This window comes from Odontesthes bonariensis, chromosome 19, assembly GCF_027942865.1.
Source record: "Odontesthes bonariensis isolate fOdoBon6 chromosome 19, fOdoBon6.hap1, whole genome shotgun sequence".
NCBI lineage: Eukaryota > Metazoa > Chordata > Actinopteri > Atheriniformes > Atherinopsidae > Odontesthes > Odontesthes bonariensis.
The window spans coordinates 17,865,100-17,883,531 of NC_134524.1; the positions used below are offsets into that span (position 1 = coordinate 17,865,100).

General features: G+C 43.4%; 1 protein-coding gene across 4 annotated transcripts in view; it reads left to right on the plus strand.

Moving 5' to 3' along the window:
* exoc6b (exocyst complex component 6B) overlaps nt 1–17,306 on the plus strand; it is a 110,879-nt gene extending 93,573 nt beyond the window's left edge. For 3 of the 4 annotated variants that reach the window (XM_075451457.1, XM_075451458.1, XM_075451459.1), the window contains 2 exons: nt 13,674–13,786; nt 14,909–17,306. In XM_075451457.1, the coding sequence (XP_075307572.1) occupies nt 13,674–13,786; nt 14,909–15,035 (240 nt within the window). In that variant the 3' untranslated portion in view covers nt 15,036–17,306. Of the gene's footprint in view, nt 1–13,673; nt 13,787–14,134; nt 14,722–14,908 lie in introns of those variants that run through there. The other variant, XM_075451460.1, reaches the window with a different exon arrangement.
* Nucleotides 17,307–18,432: the final 1,126 nt, after the last annotated feature.

Consider the following 18,432-nt stretch of genomic DNA (forward strand, 5'->3'; position numbering starts at 1 on the left):
CCCAGGCATTCGAGGGTAGATAAATGTACAAAAACAGTTTCTGTCGGTCAAATGATTGTCTTTACCGTCTGTATCAGCATCGGCCCTGAATTTAACAGCCGGTGCATCCTCAGCAAAAATGCTGATTTTTGACTTTCAGGACAAGAAAATACAACTTGACTGTCGTATCAGAAGTGTAGCTGATTCTGTCCTTCTCGTAAAAGATATCCATTGTCTGCCACTGTGAGAGCTCTTTTTAAGCGGTTATTTTAGGTCAACTAAAACTGTAACTGGTCATTTCAGTGGTTTCTGGAACTTCAAACAGAGTTAACTCATGAAAAAGAGCATAGGTTTCAGGGCTTGGCTCGGAATAAGCCACTTTCCATTGTTTTCCACTTTAGACGGTAAGTGTCACCTTGACATGGGCGGAGTCAAACTGTTTATCAACGCAAAGTGGAGGAAATGAAAAACTTTTAGCTGGAACGGTGACTGACGAGATGGAAAAATCTGCCATCATATGCACAGCGACACAGATGAATGAAAGCGCGTCTTTGGTGATGACTTTTACAAGCGTGCGCACAGCTCACCGGCCTCACACAGACGCTCTGAAACAGTTTGCAGATGAAAAGACAGTGTTGATCACTTTTTATCTTCTCACATGACAGCAGGCGGCTCACATCCCTACTGTGTGGGCTGATGTCCGTGGACCAGTCGCTGGAAGTGAACTGTGGTCCCTTGATGCCTCTTTGATGCAGTGTAATGCATCTGTTGGTGTTGTCCTTTTTGAAAGGCTCAGAAACCTGCTGCGTGCAAATGTGAACGCTTTTTTCTTTTGGTTTTTCTTTTCTTTTTGATATTCAGTGTTCCGTTGTGATCACACTTACGTTTTCATCATTTTGCATGATGTCAGTTCTTGGAAAGAAAATCAGACTCTGCAGGTCAGACGTTGAGTTTGTGTGTAACGTGGTGTTTGCGACACACACGCCTGAACCCCAGAGATGTTCAGGAGAAATCTGAGTACAATCCAGTCTTTTAACGCAGTTGCTGTTAAAACTAGCGTTAAACGGGCTGTCTGCAGATGCTGCGCTCCTCCGGCTGGAAATGTGAGGGAGGGGGGTGCAGGGGAACTGGGGTCTAGAGAAGAGCACAGGAAGCAGCGCGCGATGCAGAAACGACACCGTGGAAATGGCTGATGAGACTCTTTATTGTCTTCAAATGAGTACAGCATGTTTCTGAGTGAGGGTAAAGCAGCCGAAAGGACAAACTCCCACCAGCACAAAGAGTCCTGTGCGTGTGTGAAGGCACTAATGGGTTTACAGTTCATCCGTTTAAAACTCGTATCAGGATGAGAAAACAAACGTTGTGAAAAAAAAATTGTTGATTTGAAAGAAACGTGAACTCACATGTATCTTTCCGCTTTGAACTATCTCGACATTTATTTTAGAAACTTTTCAATTAAACTTTTATGAACGTCAAATTTAAAATCTCGCGGTTTTATTTGGATTTCACTTTTTCTTTTACAATCTGGTTCAATGAGTTTTTGAAACCCTCCAGTTGCTGTCAAAAAGCTGAAGACTGGGGGGGGAAAAAGCTGAGCCGAGTTCATTAATGCTTGGCTGTGGCCGCGCTGCCAGTCTTTTACGAAGAAGATGAAGGCGGAGTTTATTTATTATTTTTTTTAAATCTGGAAACACTAGAATACATCAGTCATCTGTCAAATAACACCGGGCAGGAAACGTGTTAATCTGTTGACCTCTGCTTTGGTTTATTATGCGTTTAATTGAAAACCCAGAAATGGGTCCCAAATCAAAAGCTATATATCCGATATTTGCGATGGATACTTTAAAGTTGTAGTCGTGTTGTTCTTTAGCCGACCTCTGCCCTCTCTGTGTAGCGGAACAAAAGATAACCCCCCACACACACACACACACACACACACACACACACACACACACACACACACACACTTTGGGTCGACTGTGTGTCATGTGCATATCTGCTCGTAGCTGCGTGCACACGACAAGCAGTCAGCCCACAGTGGATTAATAAAGTTCAGCTTGTGCGTTGAAAGGGGCACCAGAGTGGAGGTTGTGCTGTGTTGTGGTCACTGGCAGCGGCGTGCTGCGGCGGTGGAAATGAGGCAGCAGGCAGATGTACAAAGATAGAAGCCTTTGGTTTTAATTTACTTCTTGGCCCTCCAGTAAGAATGTAAAATTAGTTCCCTGTTGCGAAGCGATAAACATCCAAGCGAGCCTCATTCCATTCATAGCTCGAGATGGAGTGATACTGTTAGAGCTGCAGGGTACGCGTTTGTGTAGGAGCAGTCATGGAGGGTCTTTGATACCCGCGCTATGTGAAGTTAAAACAAATGTTGCTCAAATGCAGCAAAGCAAGCGAAACAGGAGATGAGAAATGTAGAAAGTTCAAAGTTTCAGATGTCTTTTGGGGCTGCAGAGGAATCCCAGAGAGCGTTCCAGTAGCTGCCCGAGTGTCGACCGATAACCCCTCAATGGGACCGTTGACCTCCTGACTTCGGGGTTAAGTGTAAAGTGTTTTCCTGCAGCTTGTCAGTCAGATTCTGTTGCAGATGAGATTTAACATGCTGCTTCTAACCGAGGGGGGTGTTTGGGTTTGGAAAGCAGTGGCACTGAAAGGGTACTGTTGTTCTAGCATCAGATTGGCTGCTTTTTATCTTCTTTTACGTCACGTGAGGATAAATAATGATTTGAGCTTTTGGATTGTTTGTCAGACGAAACAAAAAAAAAAAAAACGCACGACTTCAGCGTGGATATTGAAAAATGTTTATTTACAGCTATAAAAAAAACAACATCTAAAGCTTTTGTAAGTTGATCGATGCGTTCTATGTATCGATCGATTCTGTTTCAAGAACATCGAGGCAGAGACGGCACAGCGGTCACATCTCGACGACATTAAATCACAGAATATTCTCCACAAGTCTGATAATTCAAGCTTTTCCTTGTTTTTACATTGAATTATAGTAAATATCTTTGGTTTTTCCAGCAGTTGGTTTCACGTGTTTTATGGCATCATTGTGGGCTCTTGAGCAGTGTTCCTTTCCTTTATTTGATGCTTTATAGACTGACAAGTGCATTCAGTATATATGTAGCAGATTCCTTGAGGCTGTTTGCAGTCTGTAATAGACTCAAAAGTCAAGCGTTAGATATGACCAATCTACATGATTTGGAACCCATTTTCTTTTCGGTGTGCTCCGTGGAGATTAGTAAGCGTGGAGAACGAGCACATAGATTGTCTCGTCGGGTAGGAAAGGACGAGCTGACGGATAACTCATGATCACTGCTGTTTTCCAGGATGAAAGTAAAAACCCCTTTCTCTCCTTTTAGTGAGTTAAATTCTTGCTTAAAGGACAGAGGGAGGAGGGAAAGTTGGGGGAGACGATTGACAGGTTTCAAGATGCTCCACCCATACCTCCAGGATCAGTTAAGATGTCTCCTTTTCTTTTTCTTCTTGTCGGCATGGTGTGATGCTGACCTATGCACTCTGAGGTGAACTGAAGATTTAGTGGCGGAGTTGAGGAAAGTTCGTGGAGACGGCCGATGACAGACGGGTGTTAAAGCAAACTGTTTTTCGTGGCGACGGTTCGAGCCACTTTCACTGCTTTTGGTAACCTTTGACCTTTAGTGATGTGGACCAAATGGTCGTGTGTCTGGGCCTGTGTTTGTCAAACAGAGAGCAAAACTTCAGACCCAGCAAACAGTCAAAATTATTTTACTTTAAGCTCTCCTAACAAACTGCAGAAGGAATAGTGGAATGTTTGCTTTGTTAAATGTTTCTGAAATCGCTTCTAAATGTTCCTGATTGCCTGTCTCACACTCCTGCTGAGCTGCTGCTCGACTAAACATTTGCAGGGGCTCTCTGTAAAGGACAACATGCTGTACCTCCATCGGCTTCCTCTCTGGTAAGATTTCTGTACACGTCACAGTCAGCCGGCACCTGGTAGACGAGTAAAAATGATTCCACCTTCCCATCTGTGTACTTTGAGGCATCCACATTCTTTCTTATTTGTTTCGTGGACGGAGATGTTTATTCACTCTGTTTACCCTTGTCATCATGGACACGTGCCTCATCATCCTTCTGTGTATAAGGCACAGCCTGGATGAACGTTTTTCCAGATATTTTTCAATGAAACCGAACTGTTGCCTCCTAATTATTCAGACTTTGTGTATTTCAGCAGCACGTTATTAAGAATAAACAGAATTGTGGCGGATTGAGAGATGGATGAATGATTAATCGTCAGTGGGGACAGCTGCGTAGTCGACATGGACAATCGAGATGGACGGGTGCCAAACTGGCTGCTGTTCTTGATAAGAGTCCAGTCCACTTTCCCCTGCTGTTAGCGACCTCTGACCTGTTGACAGTCAAATTTAGACAGAGATGGACAGCTGTGAGAGAGGTAAATGCTGGGAGAGATAGAAGAGTGGAGGTATGCGGGAGAAGAATGCTACTCACTATTTAGGATGCTTCGTTTTTATCAAGTTTCTCGCCCTAAAAGATGAATGATCACTGCACTTGGTCACAAATTTCTTTCCTTCCTGGCAGAAACATTGCATAATCAAAACCACGATGCGTGTGTGCAGAGTGTAAACATGATGAATTCTGGGTGACCCTGACATTTGGCCATTAAGAATGGGAACATGGCAATTCCCTGACGGTCCCAAACAAATAAATCCTGCCTACAGCCGGAATAACCATTAACAACTCCGCTAAAGGCTGAGAGGAGGAGGAGGAGGAGGAGAGGAAAGCAAGAGGCATGGATGGATAGAGGAATGAAGGAAATGTGAATAAGAAGAAAAGTGGACTGAGAGAATGAAGAGAGAGGGGAAAATGGAAGAAGGAAGGTTAAAAGTCGAGTGAAAAGTAAAAAAGTTACTAGTGAAAAAGAAAGCGGGAGAGAGGAAAAGGATGAAAGGAAGTGGGTGACATCGGGAAGAGAAGAGTGGAGGGATGAGAAGAGTTGTGTGGGAGGCTGAAAGGAAAGGGGGGATGACAAGATAGAAAGGAAGAACAGAGAGCATTGAAAGAGTGAAAGGATGAGGAAAAAGATGTTGTGATTGACAGAATGAATGATAGATTAAGGATGGGGCTTAGAGAAAAGAAGAAATAAGAGAAAACAAGAAATGTGAGGGTAACACATCACTTTGTTTTTCTGCTTGTCCCTCTGGAAGAATAAGAGGAAGCAATAATCTGTGTGTGTGTGTGTGGGGAGACAGGAGCGATAGCGCGGGGGAGGTCATGGCGAGGTGAGAGAGGGGGAGCGAGACGGAGAGAAAAGTTCAGCGAGAGGTGAAGAAAGGACCTGCCGTTTTTTTTCTGTGTGTGTGGGGTGAATCGAGGGTCAGGTGTGTGTGTGTGTGTGTTTGCCAGGAAGACCTGCTGGCTTGCGTGTGGCTCTTTTTTTTTTTTTTTTTTTTGGAAAGCCCACGCTCTCCCTTTTCTTTTTTTCCTTCTTTTCCATTTTCATCAGTTCTATCTGCTTCTTCTCCTCCTCCTCTGATGTTCTCCTTCTGGTTGGACCTCTGTTTTTTTTTTTTTAATCCTCCACCTTCCTTTTTTTTCTAGCAAAGTACTTTCTAGAATTGTGAAGAAACAAAGTTAAAGTTCACTTCTGATCTAATCTCGGCAACTAAACCCAATAATCGCTGCCCTGTTCATTTCTCCTCTACCTCCTCTTTCTTCTCTTTCACTTCACTCGGTCTGGTTCTACTGAAGGTTTCTTCCTGTTAAAAAAAAATAGTTTTTTCCCTCCACTGTCACCTCGTGCGCACTCAGAACAGGGGGAATCGAATCAAAGAGGAGTTTTGGAGAAGGTTTCCTTCGCTGAGCAACTTTTTTTTATTTTTTATTATTGGCTCTGTATAAATTGGGCTTACTTGAATTTAATTAATTCAATTTGATTGGACAATGAATTGTTGATGACATTTGTAGCGACTGCGCTTTATAAACTAAACTGAATAGAAATGGATTCAGTTTATTTTATAGCACAACACATTCACAACATGTGCCATCTCCAGGCAATTCAAACGGAGAAGAAACAGCTTCAGTTTAATCCGATTATAATCCAGTTCAATTTAAATGATTCTAATTCATAATAGCTGTAGTCATATTATGCTACTTCCTAAAATCTAGTCTAGCTAAAGAAACCAACAGATTGCAGTGAATCTTAACTGTGATTCGATCCCCCGTCCTGAGCAAACACAATTGGTTTTGGGGGGTGTGGGGGTTGGTTGGTTGGTGAGGAGAGGAAAACTTTTTTTTTTTTTTTTTAACAGGAAAAGGGTGGCTGTCTGTCTCAATTTGTTGGTGTTTGAGAATACAGGACAGAGGCAAAAATGAACACAACAGGGATGCCTACTATGGGGAAAAAGGAAAGACATAGAGAAACACAAAGTTAATGATGATTTAAAAATAGTAAATGCATAGATGGAGAGTAAAAAGTAGAGTGCAGGCTTAGGAAAGTTGCATTGCAGCCTGGGTCTATAGCAGTGTAAGTGGAGGGATAATCTGTGGCCCTCTGAGCCATCTCTGTTTCCTTAGTCATCACAGGAGCACTGGAAACTGAGGTAATGCCAGGCAGAAAAATGACTCTACTAAACAGTGTTTCTTCTTAATGTTCTGACGAAACGTCTTGTGTTATTAAATCTTGTGATTATTGCCATAATTTACTAGCCTGGCTGACGCGTCCACAATCTCGATGAGATGGTGGTCTGGGAACTAGGTGTGCGTTTTCTCGTATTTGAGGCGTGGTTTACGAATGCCTAGAGCCGTTTATTGGGCGCTACGAATGTCTATCAAATGACGTCAGGTTCTTCCCATGCTGCTTTGCGCGCGATTCATAGCCAATTGTATCACTTATACCAGATGACGACAGAAATTCGACGAGGAAGAAGAAAAAAATGGAAAATAAAAGTAAACTTGCGCTCTAAGCTACTTAAATTTAACAAAGTAGGCCTATATGCTATATTATACATTAATTTTTATGTTGTAGAGTTGTGAATTTATTTTAATAATGGAGAAATTGAGCAACCTTGCTTTGTTGTCTACAGTAGTAGATCAACCCTCATCTTACTTTGAAGCTCCCGGCTCCCAGAAGTGACGTCAACGAAGCTTTAGCAGCAGAAAAGCTATCAGGCTTGTGTTGATGATAATAATAAACTCCTGGACTATGTACAAACTTCCAAATGCATCGTTTTGTGAGTACAGACCATATTTGTACAACTGTAGAAGTTTGGTGTCATGACATGTGATTCTAGTGTGGTAATTTTGGAGATACTGCCAGGGTCCGTTAGCGCTTGTACTAAGCTATTCGGGATAACTCGGTAACTCAGCTGATGTTCAGCCAATATCGGAAAAACTTCGGGTGGGCTACTTGGCTGGATGTCACGGTTCAAATGACCCTAGGGTGAATCTACTCCAAAACACTTTCTAAGGCTGCATTGAACGGTAACGTTGTGTCCGCTGTCATGTTGGATTAACGCTCTACAAGCTTCGGTGTAGCGCATAGACGTCGTCATCGTCTTGCTGCCCCCCCCCGTTCTTTGATTGGTTCCCAAACTCTAGCAAAAATAAGGGCGGTGGTTTCCAGGCTGACTTTGCAGTGAGAATGAAATCGAGCGCAAAGCAGCATGGGAATTCCCAGGCTAATAATTTACATGAATGCGTCTGTAAGTTTGGTCTTACACTTTGTAACCCCACTGTCATAGTGCTGAAATGAATGTTAAAAGATTCATGCAATAACAATACCTTCTAATATAGCCAGGTTAGCCTTTCTCATGTTCAAAAACAGCATTGTCTGAAAGCTCTGACTTGATTAGTCGTGTTCATGACTTCCCACATCGTTACCTCAACAGCTCACAAGTTTAATTTGATTTCAGGCGAAGCAAAGTTCCTGCTGCTGTTGACGTTGGGGCAGTGGGCTTGGTGATTCAGTCTGTTGAGCTCACCTGGTTGTTAAACAGGAAGGCCGGTTTCTCTTTATGGCTTCTTTCTTTCTCTCGAGTCTGTTGTCTTACACGATGAAAACATGGTGTAAACGCACGGGAGTTTCTTCCCCATGGTCTCTGTCGCGTTTATTCCGTTTCCGGGTTTCTCACCGTTGTGTCCCCTGACCCCGGTCAGCTACAGCTCCTCACTCACCAACACCTTTCCAGCCAACTCTTCCAAAATTTCGAGTAGGTTAGATATTCATGTGAATATCCGTCCAGAGTCTTCAGACTTAGCAACTGATGAACGCAGATTGAAAACATATTTACATGTAAGTGAGTTGCCTCTCAGTGGAGCGAGTGAGGCGATAATCTAGTCTTTGCCATGGGTCGTCGATCTCACACACGAAATGTATTGGATTGGATCTGTTGTGCCATTTCCAACCTGTCCTTGTGTCGGTGTAATCCAAAACTTCCCCAGTGACTCCTCCAGCAGTGAGTTTTAGGTCCATTTAGGAAGTGTTACCTTCAGTGTAATGATTTACTGCTCTTTGTGACGATAACTGCACTTATTACAGGCGGTTAAAAAAAAAAAATCTGAGGAGCAGAGTGGGAGCCTGAGTGGATGGGTTATATGTTGCAATGAAGCAAGACATGCGACGGTAATAACCAGCTGGGAATGGAACGTTGATTTGGACATTAGGTGGTGTGATGCTCCACATATAATTAAGTACATGTTCATTAAACTGCCATCAATATAAATTCGAGGTATTTGTTCACTGAGGCATTCAGCTTTGCGTATGCCAAAAGGAAGGAGATTAAACATTAAACCTCGCCCAAACCCATCCATCCATCCATTTTCTATACCGCTGAATCCGTCGGTCGGGTCGCGGGGGGGGCTAGAGCCTATCCCACCGGTCAATGGGCGAGAGGCAGGGTACACCCTGGAAAGGCCCCTCGCCCAAACCCTTAGAGAAAAAGTATCTTTTAAACATGAGATTTAGTAAATTGATGTTGCATCAGGCAAAATGTCAATCACAGCTGGCATTCAACAGCCACACAGCAGATATCAAAGCATTTGCATTAATGGGGTAATAATTTCCTCAGTGACCTGCGGTAAACTTCTACAGCCTGAAGCTCCTTTTTTTTTTTATTATTATTATTTCTTATTTAGTCTTTTCTTTTCCTCCCACCGCTGTCATTTTTTCTTTTGTGGGGTATTTGTTTTTGGTTATCTGATTTAAAAGATAAATAAATACAATTTTTAAAAAGTTGGAAAGGGGGAAAAGGAGATGAGCCGATTGTGATTCCATAGCAAAGACAGCAATCGCTCTCAGATAACGTGAAAATCTTGTGGATCTGAGCTGCCAGCTTGTCTGTGAGTGTGTGTGTGTGTGTGTGTGTGTGTGTTAATGCAGCTTTTTAGCGTTGCTTCCATCACTGCAGCTCTTCACCAGTCAGGACTTTGTGGTAAAATGGTCAAACAGAAGCCATACTTTCCCTAAAGGCACCTGAACTACTGAGAAAAGCAGGTACAGACTTCTTAGATGTTTTGAGGAACCGTCATCTATCCATTTATTATTTTATTTTCAATGGATTGCACGACCTTGTCCTGGGGATAACCGTTTAAGCAAAGATCCCGAGACCTTTCTTTCATCCGCCACCTCCTCCAGTTCTTCCAAGGATAGACGGAGTCGTTCCCAAGCCAGCCGAGAGATAAAATCTCTGGGTCTGCCTCAAGGCCTCCATGAAATGAGACATGTCCAAACCCCCCCCGGGGGTATCCTGACTTGACCGAACAAACTGGAGCAGCAGCGACTCTACACTGAGCTCCTCCCAGATGGCCAAACTCCAAACCCTATTCCTAAGGGTGAGCCCAGTCACCTGTTAGGGAAAGCTCATTTGCCCAGTAAGACCACCCCCACCTCTTACCCAAGCCAACTACATAGTGAGACGGTCCAGCCCTCTCCAGGATATCGGTTCCAGAACCTCTGCTGTTCATCGAAGTGAGCCAGCCTCTATCTGGCCAGTATCAATACTAAATGTAGATGGGATTGTTCAGTCTCACAGTTTGACAGGTTTAGCATAGACCCCCCCCCCCAAAAAAAAAAAAAACTCCAGAAAAAACAGTTGTTGCTTTGAGGAAGCTTGTGTAGATAGATGAGTAAAAAAAGATAAGCAGACGTTGACATTTAAACAGTTGAAGCAGTTTGAAGCGTGTGTGTAAAACTGTTTGTAGACTTTGCTTACACACACACGTTTCTGTATCAAAACAACGCCGATTATTTTTCTCCCCTTCACATAACCTTGTATGTACCTGTTTTTGTGTGCACACGCAGCATGCTTGCTTGTACTTGTTGATACGGAGCGGATTATCAGGTCAAACCTCGGCCACACAAGGGTGAACTTGAGGACAAAGAGGATAGGTTAACATTGCAGGGGAAGGACCAGAGGGAGGAAGGGAAGGAGGAGAAGAAAACATCCAAGGGAGATAGTGGGAGTTGGATAAAGGAGGGAGGAAGTACAAAGGAACCATTCGTCTTCCCTGTGAAGCCCGATAGAGCTAAATGGAGACGATATTTCGGGCACTTCCTGTTTTCAGTAATATCTTAGATAGTACGTTTAAGATGCAGCTTCTTTGCAGGCTTCGTTGCACCTAAAATAATTTATTTTTCCCAGTTATTCTTCAGTTTTTAGGGTCGTCATGTTTGGATAGGTTCTTATAATTTCTTATCAGTTTGATTGTATGGAAACAACTTTGCAAATAACATGACACACCAGCTGTTTCTGGTCTGAGCTGACAAACTGTTAATTCATGTGAACAACTGTTCACAGAGATAAAAGTAATTCTGAAGAAAAGCTGACTCCATTTAACCACCCAGTCCATCCAGTAAGTGTTGTTGATTTCCTCCTTACGGCTTGTTACTACTTCCTCAACTGAATTACTGTATTTTCTCAACTAGAGGCCGAGGCCTTTGCCGTTCATAACTTGGACTTGGACAGGAAAATCCCTAAAACTAACCTTTGCCATTGCTGCATCAAAGTGTTCAGCCATCCGAAAAGAAATGCTTTTCCTTTTGTGGAACATTAGGGAGGGCAACCTGTTTACCAGACAGAGCTGCGGATTAAACTGAGTTCTCATCATTCGCTGATGGTCACAGTGAGGACCACTTTTTAATACAATTTAGGAAACAAAAATGCCAAATACTGATGTTCAAACCACACAGTCTAATAAGGTGATCCACACACACGTGAAATGAAAGCGTTCACACACCCAGAAAGTTGCGGGTGTGACGCTCAAGGCATGACTTCTAATCAGTAGTGCAGGACATTTAGGATTCAACAGCATTTAATTGTGCGACTCTGGATGCATTATGGAGTTTCTGATGGAAAAGCAGAGTTCACGTTGAGTGGCTACTTGTTGGTTAAAGGAGTTGTAATGTGTTTTTTTTTTTTTTTTTTCTCTCTTTACATGAACCCCTTCATGTTCTCCTCTTTCTGTTTCCTTTTTTGCCTGATGAGGCACCTCCATCACCGAACACCCGTCTAACCCGTTCTTTCATTCTTATCTGTCTTCCTCCGCCCTGCCTTTACCCCTCCTTCCCTCTGTCGTGTGCACTGTTCCTCTCCATCGGTGTCTGTTTCCATCTTTGCTCTCTCATTTTCTCCATCTTCCCCACATGTGGTTTTGCTCTTCATCCTTCTCTGCTCCTCCTCCTCCTCTTCTCTCATCCCTCGTTCACATATGGTTTCTTTCTCGGGATCTGTGTGTTTGGTGTTACCTAGAGTTCACTGGGGCTCCCTGTTCACATGTGTGTTTCACAGACAGAGATGGAGAGACGGTGTGTGTGTGTGTGTGTGTGTGTGTGTGTGTGTGTGTGTGTGTGTGTCTGTCTGCAGGCTCACGGCTTTGCCTGCTGGGGCCTGTTCCTGCATGTGTGTTAGGTAGAGTTCAGCAGGGCAGCAGCAGGTTATGCAACAGTTTGAAATGTAGGTCATTTAGAAGAAGAAGACGCCTCATCTCTCTGCCTTTTCACTTTCTTCTTTTTCTTATCTTGGTATTGATTTTCTTGAACATAATAAATGCCACAGGCATTAGCTTCTTGGGAGATCAGGCAATTGATAATCTTTGGAGTGTTAAGAACATAAAGGTCAGGATTGGGTCATGAGGGTGTGCGCACAGTGTGTGTAAATCCAATGCTAATTCTGTTTGTATAGTCTTTCCTAAGTTCTTAGGTAGATTATGGGTACTTTTATTTACGCATTGTTCATTTAGCACCAACAATGTACAATACATTTAACCCATGACTGTAGGGTCACTCGGAGAGCACATCTAAAGCCTGGTTTATAGTCGGTAACGCAAGACGCAACGCAAGCCCTTGCGCGGTTGCAAGCCCCCCCTTGCGTGCTTGCGTGTGTCACCTCAATTTTCTAAACTTCACGCAAGCGCAAGCCACTGGCTGTGGTCGAAACCGCCTACTACTTGATCGATCTGACAGTATGCAGAGCGTTTACACACAGTGCACTTCACTCCTGCCCGAGCCGAAATCAGCCGGCCTGAAAAGCTGATTTCCCCTAAGCTATAGGCTAAACTCTGTAAATATATAACTTTAGCAACATTTGAAACATTTTCAGGCGAGAAAGTAGTCGATTAGACCCCCAAGGTGTTGAAAATCTGACAAAATACCGGCTATTTACAAGAAGAAGAAGAAGCATGAATCTATGGAAGAGAGACTTGCCAAAGAGCTCCTGGCGGTGAATTTCCTTTCATCGTAGTAGGCTTGTCATTGAAAAAACCCGCTACTCCACCTACTGTCCTGGCGGTGAATCGCCACGCAGCACACGCAACCGCCGACAAAGCAAAATGAAGTATAAACGTCTCGAGCCATTAACATACGCGCAAGACGCAAGCGCAAGGGCAGTTAAAAGAAGTATAACTCAGCCTTTACTGCCGTGGCCTCTTCCCTTCATGCAGCTTTAAAGGAAGGGTCCAGTTACGTACACCGATTCATCAGGTGCTTCCTTTGCCCATGCTCCAACAGAGATAGGGACAGCTGCACAGCTAACTGCACAATATTCCCTCCCTTCTGACATTTTGAAATAAATAAGACAATCTGAGAGGGAAAAAGGCCATCTGTAATATCAGTATCGATTGATGTTCCAGACAACACCAGAACTAGGAAAGTCCATAGTTCTGATGTTGGCCAACCTGAAATGGCTCAAACTGTTGTCTGCTTCAAACAATTGGCTTGTTCAATCTGGCTGAACTCCCAACACTTAAAAAAGGATCCTAACTGGTGGACACTACCTTTAATATAACAGCTTCAGAGGGATGATGCATATTTCTAATAACTACAAATTTCTGGCTTCATTGTATTTATGGTAGCAAACTCCATACAATAGCTGTTATCAAGTAATAACAGAAAAGAAGGACTATATTATTATTATTAATTTATTTAAAGACCGTCCTGTACTTTAGAGTTTGTCTTTGTATTCCAGCATCAAGATTATATGTGTGACCTGATAACAGCCCCCCCCCGGTCCTGTTTTTTTTGCTTGAAAGTTGCTGGGAATTATTTGTAACCGGTTACTGACTCTAAATAAACATGTTGCTTTTTCAGCTGCCTGAGCCAACAATCACGTGGATGATGTTGGTCTTAATGCTCTCACGGCTTAACAGTTTTTGGTGAGTCACCCTTTCTAAATCTCTCTGGCTCTCTCTCTGTTCTCGTCCAGTTACTGGACCTGTTCACCCAGTGGGATTGGTCCACCTACCTTGCTGACTACGGCAAACCCACCTGCAAATACCTGAGAGTCAACCCACACGCTGCGCTGGCCCTTCTGGAGAAGTGAGTACACATTCATGCATCCCTCACCCCCTTCCTCCCACCTTATCGAATTAATCAGTTTTTCGATGAACTATTGATGGTTCCAGCTTCTCAGATACGAGGGTTTGATGCTTTTTTTTTCTGATTCATATCATTATCGATTGCTAAAGATTTGGGACTGTCATACAAAACAAGTTCAACAAGACTGTCAAACATCTTAATCTTGGACAGAAAGTAAACAAATGTGGCGGAGATAACTTCTCAGCCCCAACCCAACATCAGAGCAGTGCTCGGCATTTAAGAATTTCACCCATCATCTCAGCTGCTCTTTCTTGTCTCCTGTCCTTCCTCTCTGTCATGTTTTGACAGGTTATTTAAGCCGTGAGTATCATGTGTGTGTGAGTAGTGAAGGATTCAGGCACGTATAAAGACTACTTGGACCACTACTAAACAGTTTTGTTTTTTTTAAGTGGGTGTGTGAAATCTCCCCTGAGGGATTTTCATGACGAAGCGCACGCACACTAATCTGGAGAACTAACAGAAAATAAACTCTTTTTGTGATGATACTGATGTTATCGCTACAACAACACCCACATCTGTCTGTATCTGTGCACCATCTGTGATGATGGAGCCCGGGCTGATATGGAAATAATGCCGATAACCACATCCTCACACTCCCCACCTGCATGAAAACAAAAACTTAGTATTTGAGGTTGTGAAGTTCTCCCACAGACGGGTGCTCAAACACAGCTCTGTCATCCCTCATCGGTCGGTACGGAACCAAAACGGGGTCGAGGCTTTCTCACCGCGGTGGGCTCTCTGGACCCAGGAGGAAGCCCCCGCAGGGACAGTTTCAGTGGACAGAATGCAAACACACACACGCTGAAACACACACTCTCATGTTGAAAGGACTCCACGGATGTCTTTTTCCTTCAACAGGCAACTGTAGATGAGATGTGAGCATGCTCCTAGTGTGTGTGTGTGTGTGTGTGTGTGTGTGTGGATGCATTTGACAAGCTACTGGTTTATTTAACAGCATTCAAGCGTTGCAACATCATTTGTCTTCATCCTGTTAATCCCCTGTTTTTCCTTCGCCTCTGCCACTCCTCCCTCTGTACCTGTTTGTTTATCTTCTGTCTCCAGGATGAAGGAGACGAGCAGGAAGAACGTCGTCTTCGCCCAGTTCAGGAAGACGGACAGAGACAGACAGAAGCTCATCGACACCGTGATCAAGCAGTTACGCAACCTCATCGCACAGCACCACACCTAGTGAGCCACGCGATCGGCCAGAAAAGTCTGAAGCCGACTTATGCATCCAGCCCGATCGACCAGAAGCTGATCTATGCACCTTCACTTTGAGGAACTTCCAACAAACACAAGTTAAAATCTAAAAGAGGCTCATTGGATAAAAAGCTTCCGCTTTGCCACTGCGCATTCCGAAGCCTTGACTAATCAAGTCTGTTTGCTACTGATGGGCTGCGATCGAGCATCCAGAAAGAAATCCCTGAAACTGTCTGTTGTTGACAAATCTGTCGAACGTCAACTCCTAGAGAAGCTGGTGAAGACCCTTTCGGTATCTTCAAATTCATTTCTAACTGACCGGATGTCACCTCCTTCCTGCCAGCTTCTGACACAGTTTACTTATCTGTGCCCTGCTGCTTTAGCACACATCTGCTTCTTAAAGGCAACTCTGATGTAGGAAGTTTCTGACTGTGGAAAGCTAGAAAGTGGAATTAATAACTTAAATATTTAATGAGCTAGTTTCAGCTAAAAGTAACACGATAAGCAGTTTAACCTCAACATTGTAGTTAAAAGTACATGCGCTGTGCTCTCAAGCCACATCCTCCTGTTCATCTTCAGTCTGAGTAGAATTGATTGTTTTAGCTGGATGTTGTCAGCTTTCAAATTTGTTCGTCTGCATGGAGGCAACATAGGCTCACAGTTGTAAAGTGTCTTCAGGGTATTGTGCGTGAAGCTCCAAGTTTTAGCAAAGAACTCATGTTTCGGTGCCGTACCGGCCGCTTTAACAACCCGTCCTCATCCGACTTTAGTCTTCCATGTTGCTTTCTGACGTCACTGTGGCACAACAACAGAATGTATTTAATGCACATACGTGAGATTGGTCTTCCATATTTGATGGTTGTGAATTAGCCAGAAAAAGCACTGAAATAAAGCTTAAAAAAAAGCAGACATTTGTGACACATAAACAGAATGTTACTGCAGTGTCTTCAAACAAAGGCAGGATGTTGATGCGACATAGCAAACTCTTTTCCTTCCTAAAGAGATAGTTTGGAGTCTTTGAACTGGGGTTGTTTGGTGCTCTTAGAAAAATCACCTTCGAGAACGCTCCCAGTTTGAGAACCCTTGTTTTCCTTCCATCCAGGTATTCCCCCCCAAACCAGTACAACCATTTCTCCAAACTGGGAGCATGCCCTCTTGCGTAAATAATACACAGACTTGGTAGAAATGCGTCATACAACCCCACGATAGCCTGCAAATACTTGAATAGGCGATGCCGCTCGGGTCTGGCAACTTTACTTCTTCAACTTAACACCTAGAAGCACAGTGTTTGAGATGTAAGGGGGGGAGGGGGTCCAAACATGGCAACCCTTTCCCACCCATTCAGTAAAACTTGATTTGAATGGAAAGGGTGTTGCCTGAGCATTTTCTACCCACCATGTATAAAGAGCTGGGTCTTAAAGAGGGGGATAATGCTCCGACCTGGCAACGGTGATGAAATGTATAGTCCTTTGTTTGCCTGCTTGATTGGAAAGAGACTAATTTGTGTAGAAACCATTGTACTGATGCCAAGTACACACAGTCCTGCATCTTCCATAATGCAATGCCAAGCTGTGTGTGTGTGTGTGTGTGTGCGCAGTGTGGCTACTTTTACACACACATTTAATTAATTGAAGCACAACACTTACTTAGTTTCGCACTAGATTATTTCTTAAACTAATAGGGGTCTTTTCTGTCTTTATGTTGCTTTTTTTCCCTTAAATTTGGGTGCAATAACAGCACTGGAAAGTGCATCAACTGTAACTGGTGGTGCTTCACAAAGGGATTCAAACCTGTCTGAAGGGAATTTAAGTCTTCCTCTCTGTTCCACATCTCTAAGTTGTGTTTAACTATGTAGTTTTGCTTATCTACCCTTAGCTGTGTATCTTTTTTTACGTGTTAGAAAGGGAACGGGGCCGTTGTTACTGAATGTGCCTTTGCTGTACTTTATTATTTCTGCCATTGAAGCGGTGACATTGTGGCGTCTGGACACTGGACACAGACGGTTGAATGTTTACACTAAAGTAGACTGAGGCATTCAGAAACGGAGCTCTTTTTTCGTGCCTCACTCCTCGAGCATTTACGTTTGTGTTCAGAGTCCTCGCTCTGCAGATGTGGCGGCCACTTTATTTTTCTTTTTTTGTAAAGCAGAAATTGTTGAAACAAAAGCACTGTACATGCTGTTGTATTAAACCACTAATGAAAGAAACAGAATACTAATAAAGTTGTGAGAAAATGCGGAATAAATGGGAAAACTGTTGAATCTTTTTTTCTTTTTCTTTTTTATTATTTAAGCTAATGGCCCTTCTTTCACATCCAGTTCTCAGAGCATTTTAAGAAGTGACGATGCACTGTGTTTCAGTACATCTTTCAATTAAGATTGCCATGGCTCAGTGGTTAGTCGGTCGTCCAATAACCGGAAGGTTGGCGGTTCTCACTCTCGCAACTCAAAAGAAAAAGATTGGAACTGATAGCTGGAGGGGTGTTAGTCCACCTCCTTGTCACGGCCGAGGTGCCCTTGAGCAAGTCAATATACCCCCATGCTCCCCGGGCGCCGAATGGCTGCCCACCGCTCCAGGTTGGCATCTGTCTGTGTGTGTGCCCCTGTGCATGTGTGTGTCAACAGGTGCCAACCTGGATGGGTTAAAAGCGGAGGACAAATTTCGTGTGTATGCATGACCAATAAATCGGATCTTAATCTTATGTATCAACACAGACAAAATGTTCAGATTTACTGAATTTGGTCCTCATCAGGTCTTAAAATTAGGAAATTACAAGTTGAGATGAACACATGACGTATTACACCGTGCCATTAGTTTAAATGCACTTGATTGATGGTGAGTGTGAGCACCTCTATAAAAGCAGACGTTTGCTGGTCTGGAGGATTCAGGTGTGAGTTAACACAAGGTCAAAGAGAAGAGACGTGATCAATGATCTCAGTAGCGGCTCTTGCCGCCCATCGATCTGGGGAGGGTTGCAGGAGAAAACCTCGCCTCTCAAAAAAAGAACGTGGCACAGGTTTTAAAATTGAATCTGAAAAACCAACTTCCAGACTTCTGAAACGATGTCCTTTGGATGGACGAGGCCAGAGTGGAGATGAATGTTTGGAGAAAAGCAAACGCATATCAGCCCAAACATCTCGTACCAGCTGTCAAGCACAATAGTGGAGGATTGATGATATGGGCTCGTTTCGCAGCCACGGAATACGAATACCTCGAGTCCACCGTGAACTCCTCAGTATGAGAGTCTTAAAATTACTTCAAGTTATTGCTGCTAAATTATGTTCTTTATCTGGGGATGTGGTTACCTCATTTTAGGAGCTGAAAATAGATGGTTTAGTAGTTTCTTTTCATCGCTGGAAATGACGAGATAGTCACCGAATTCACCAG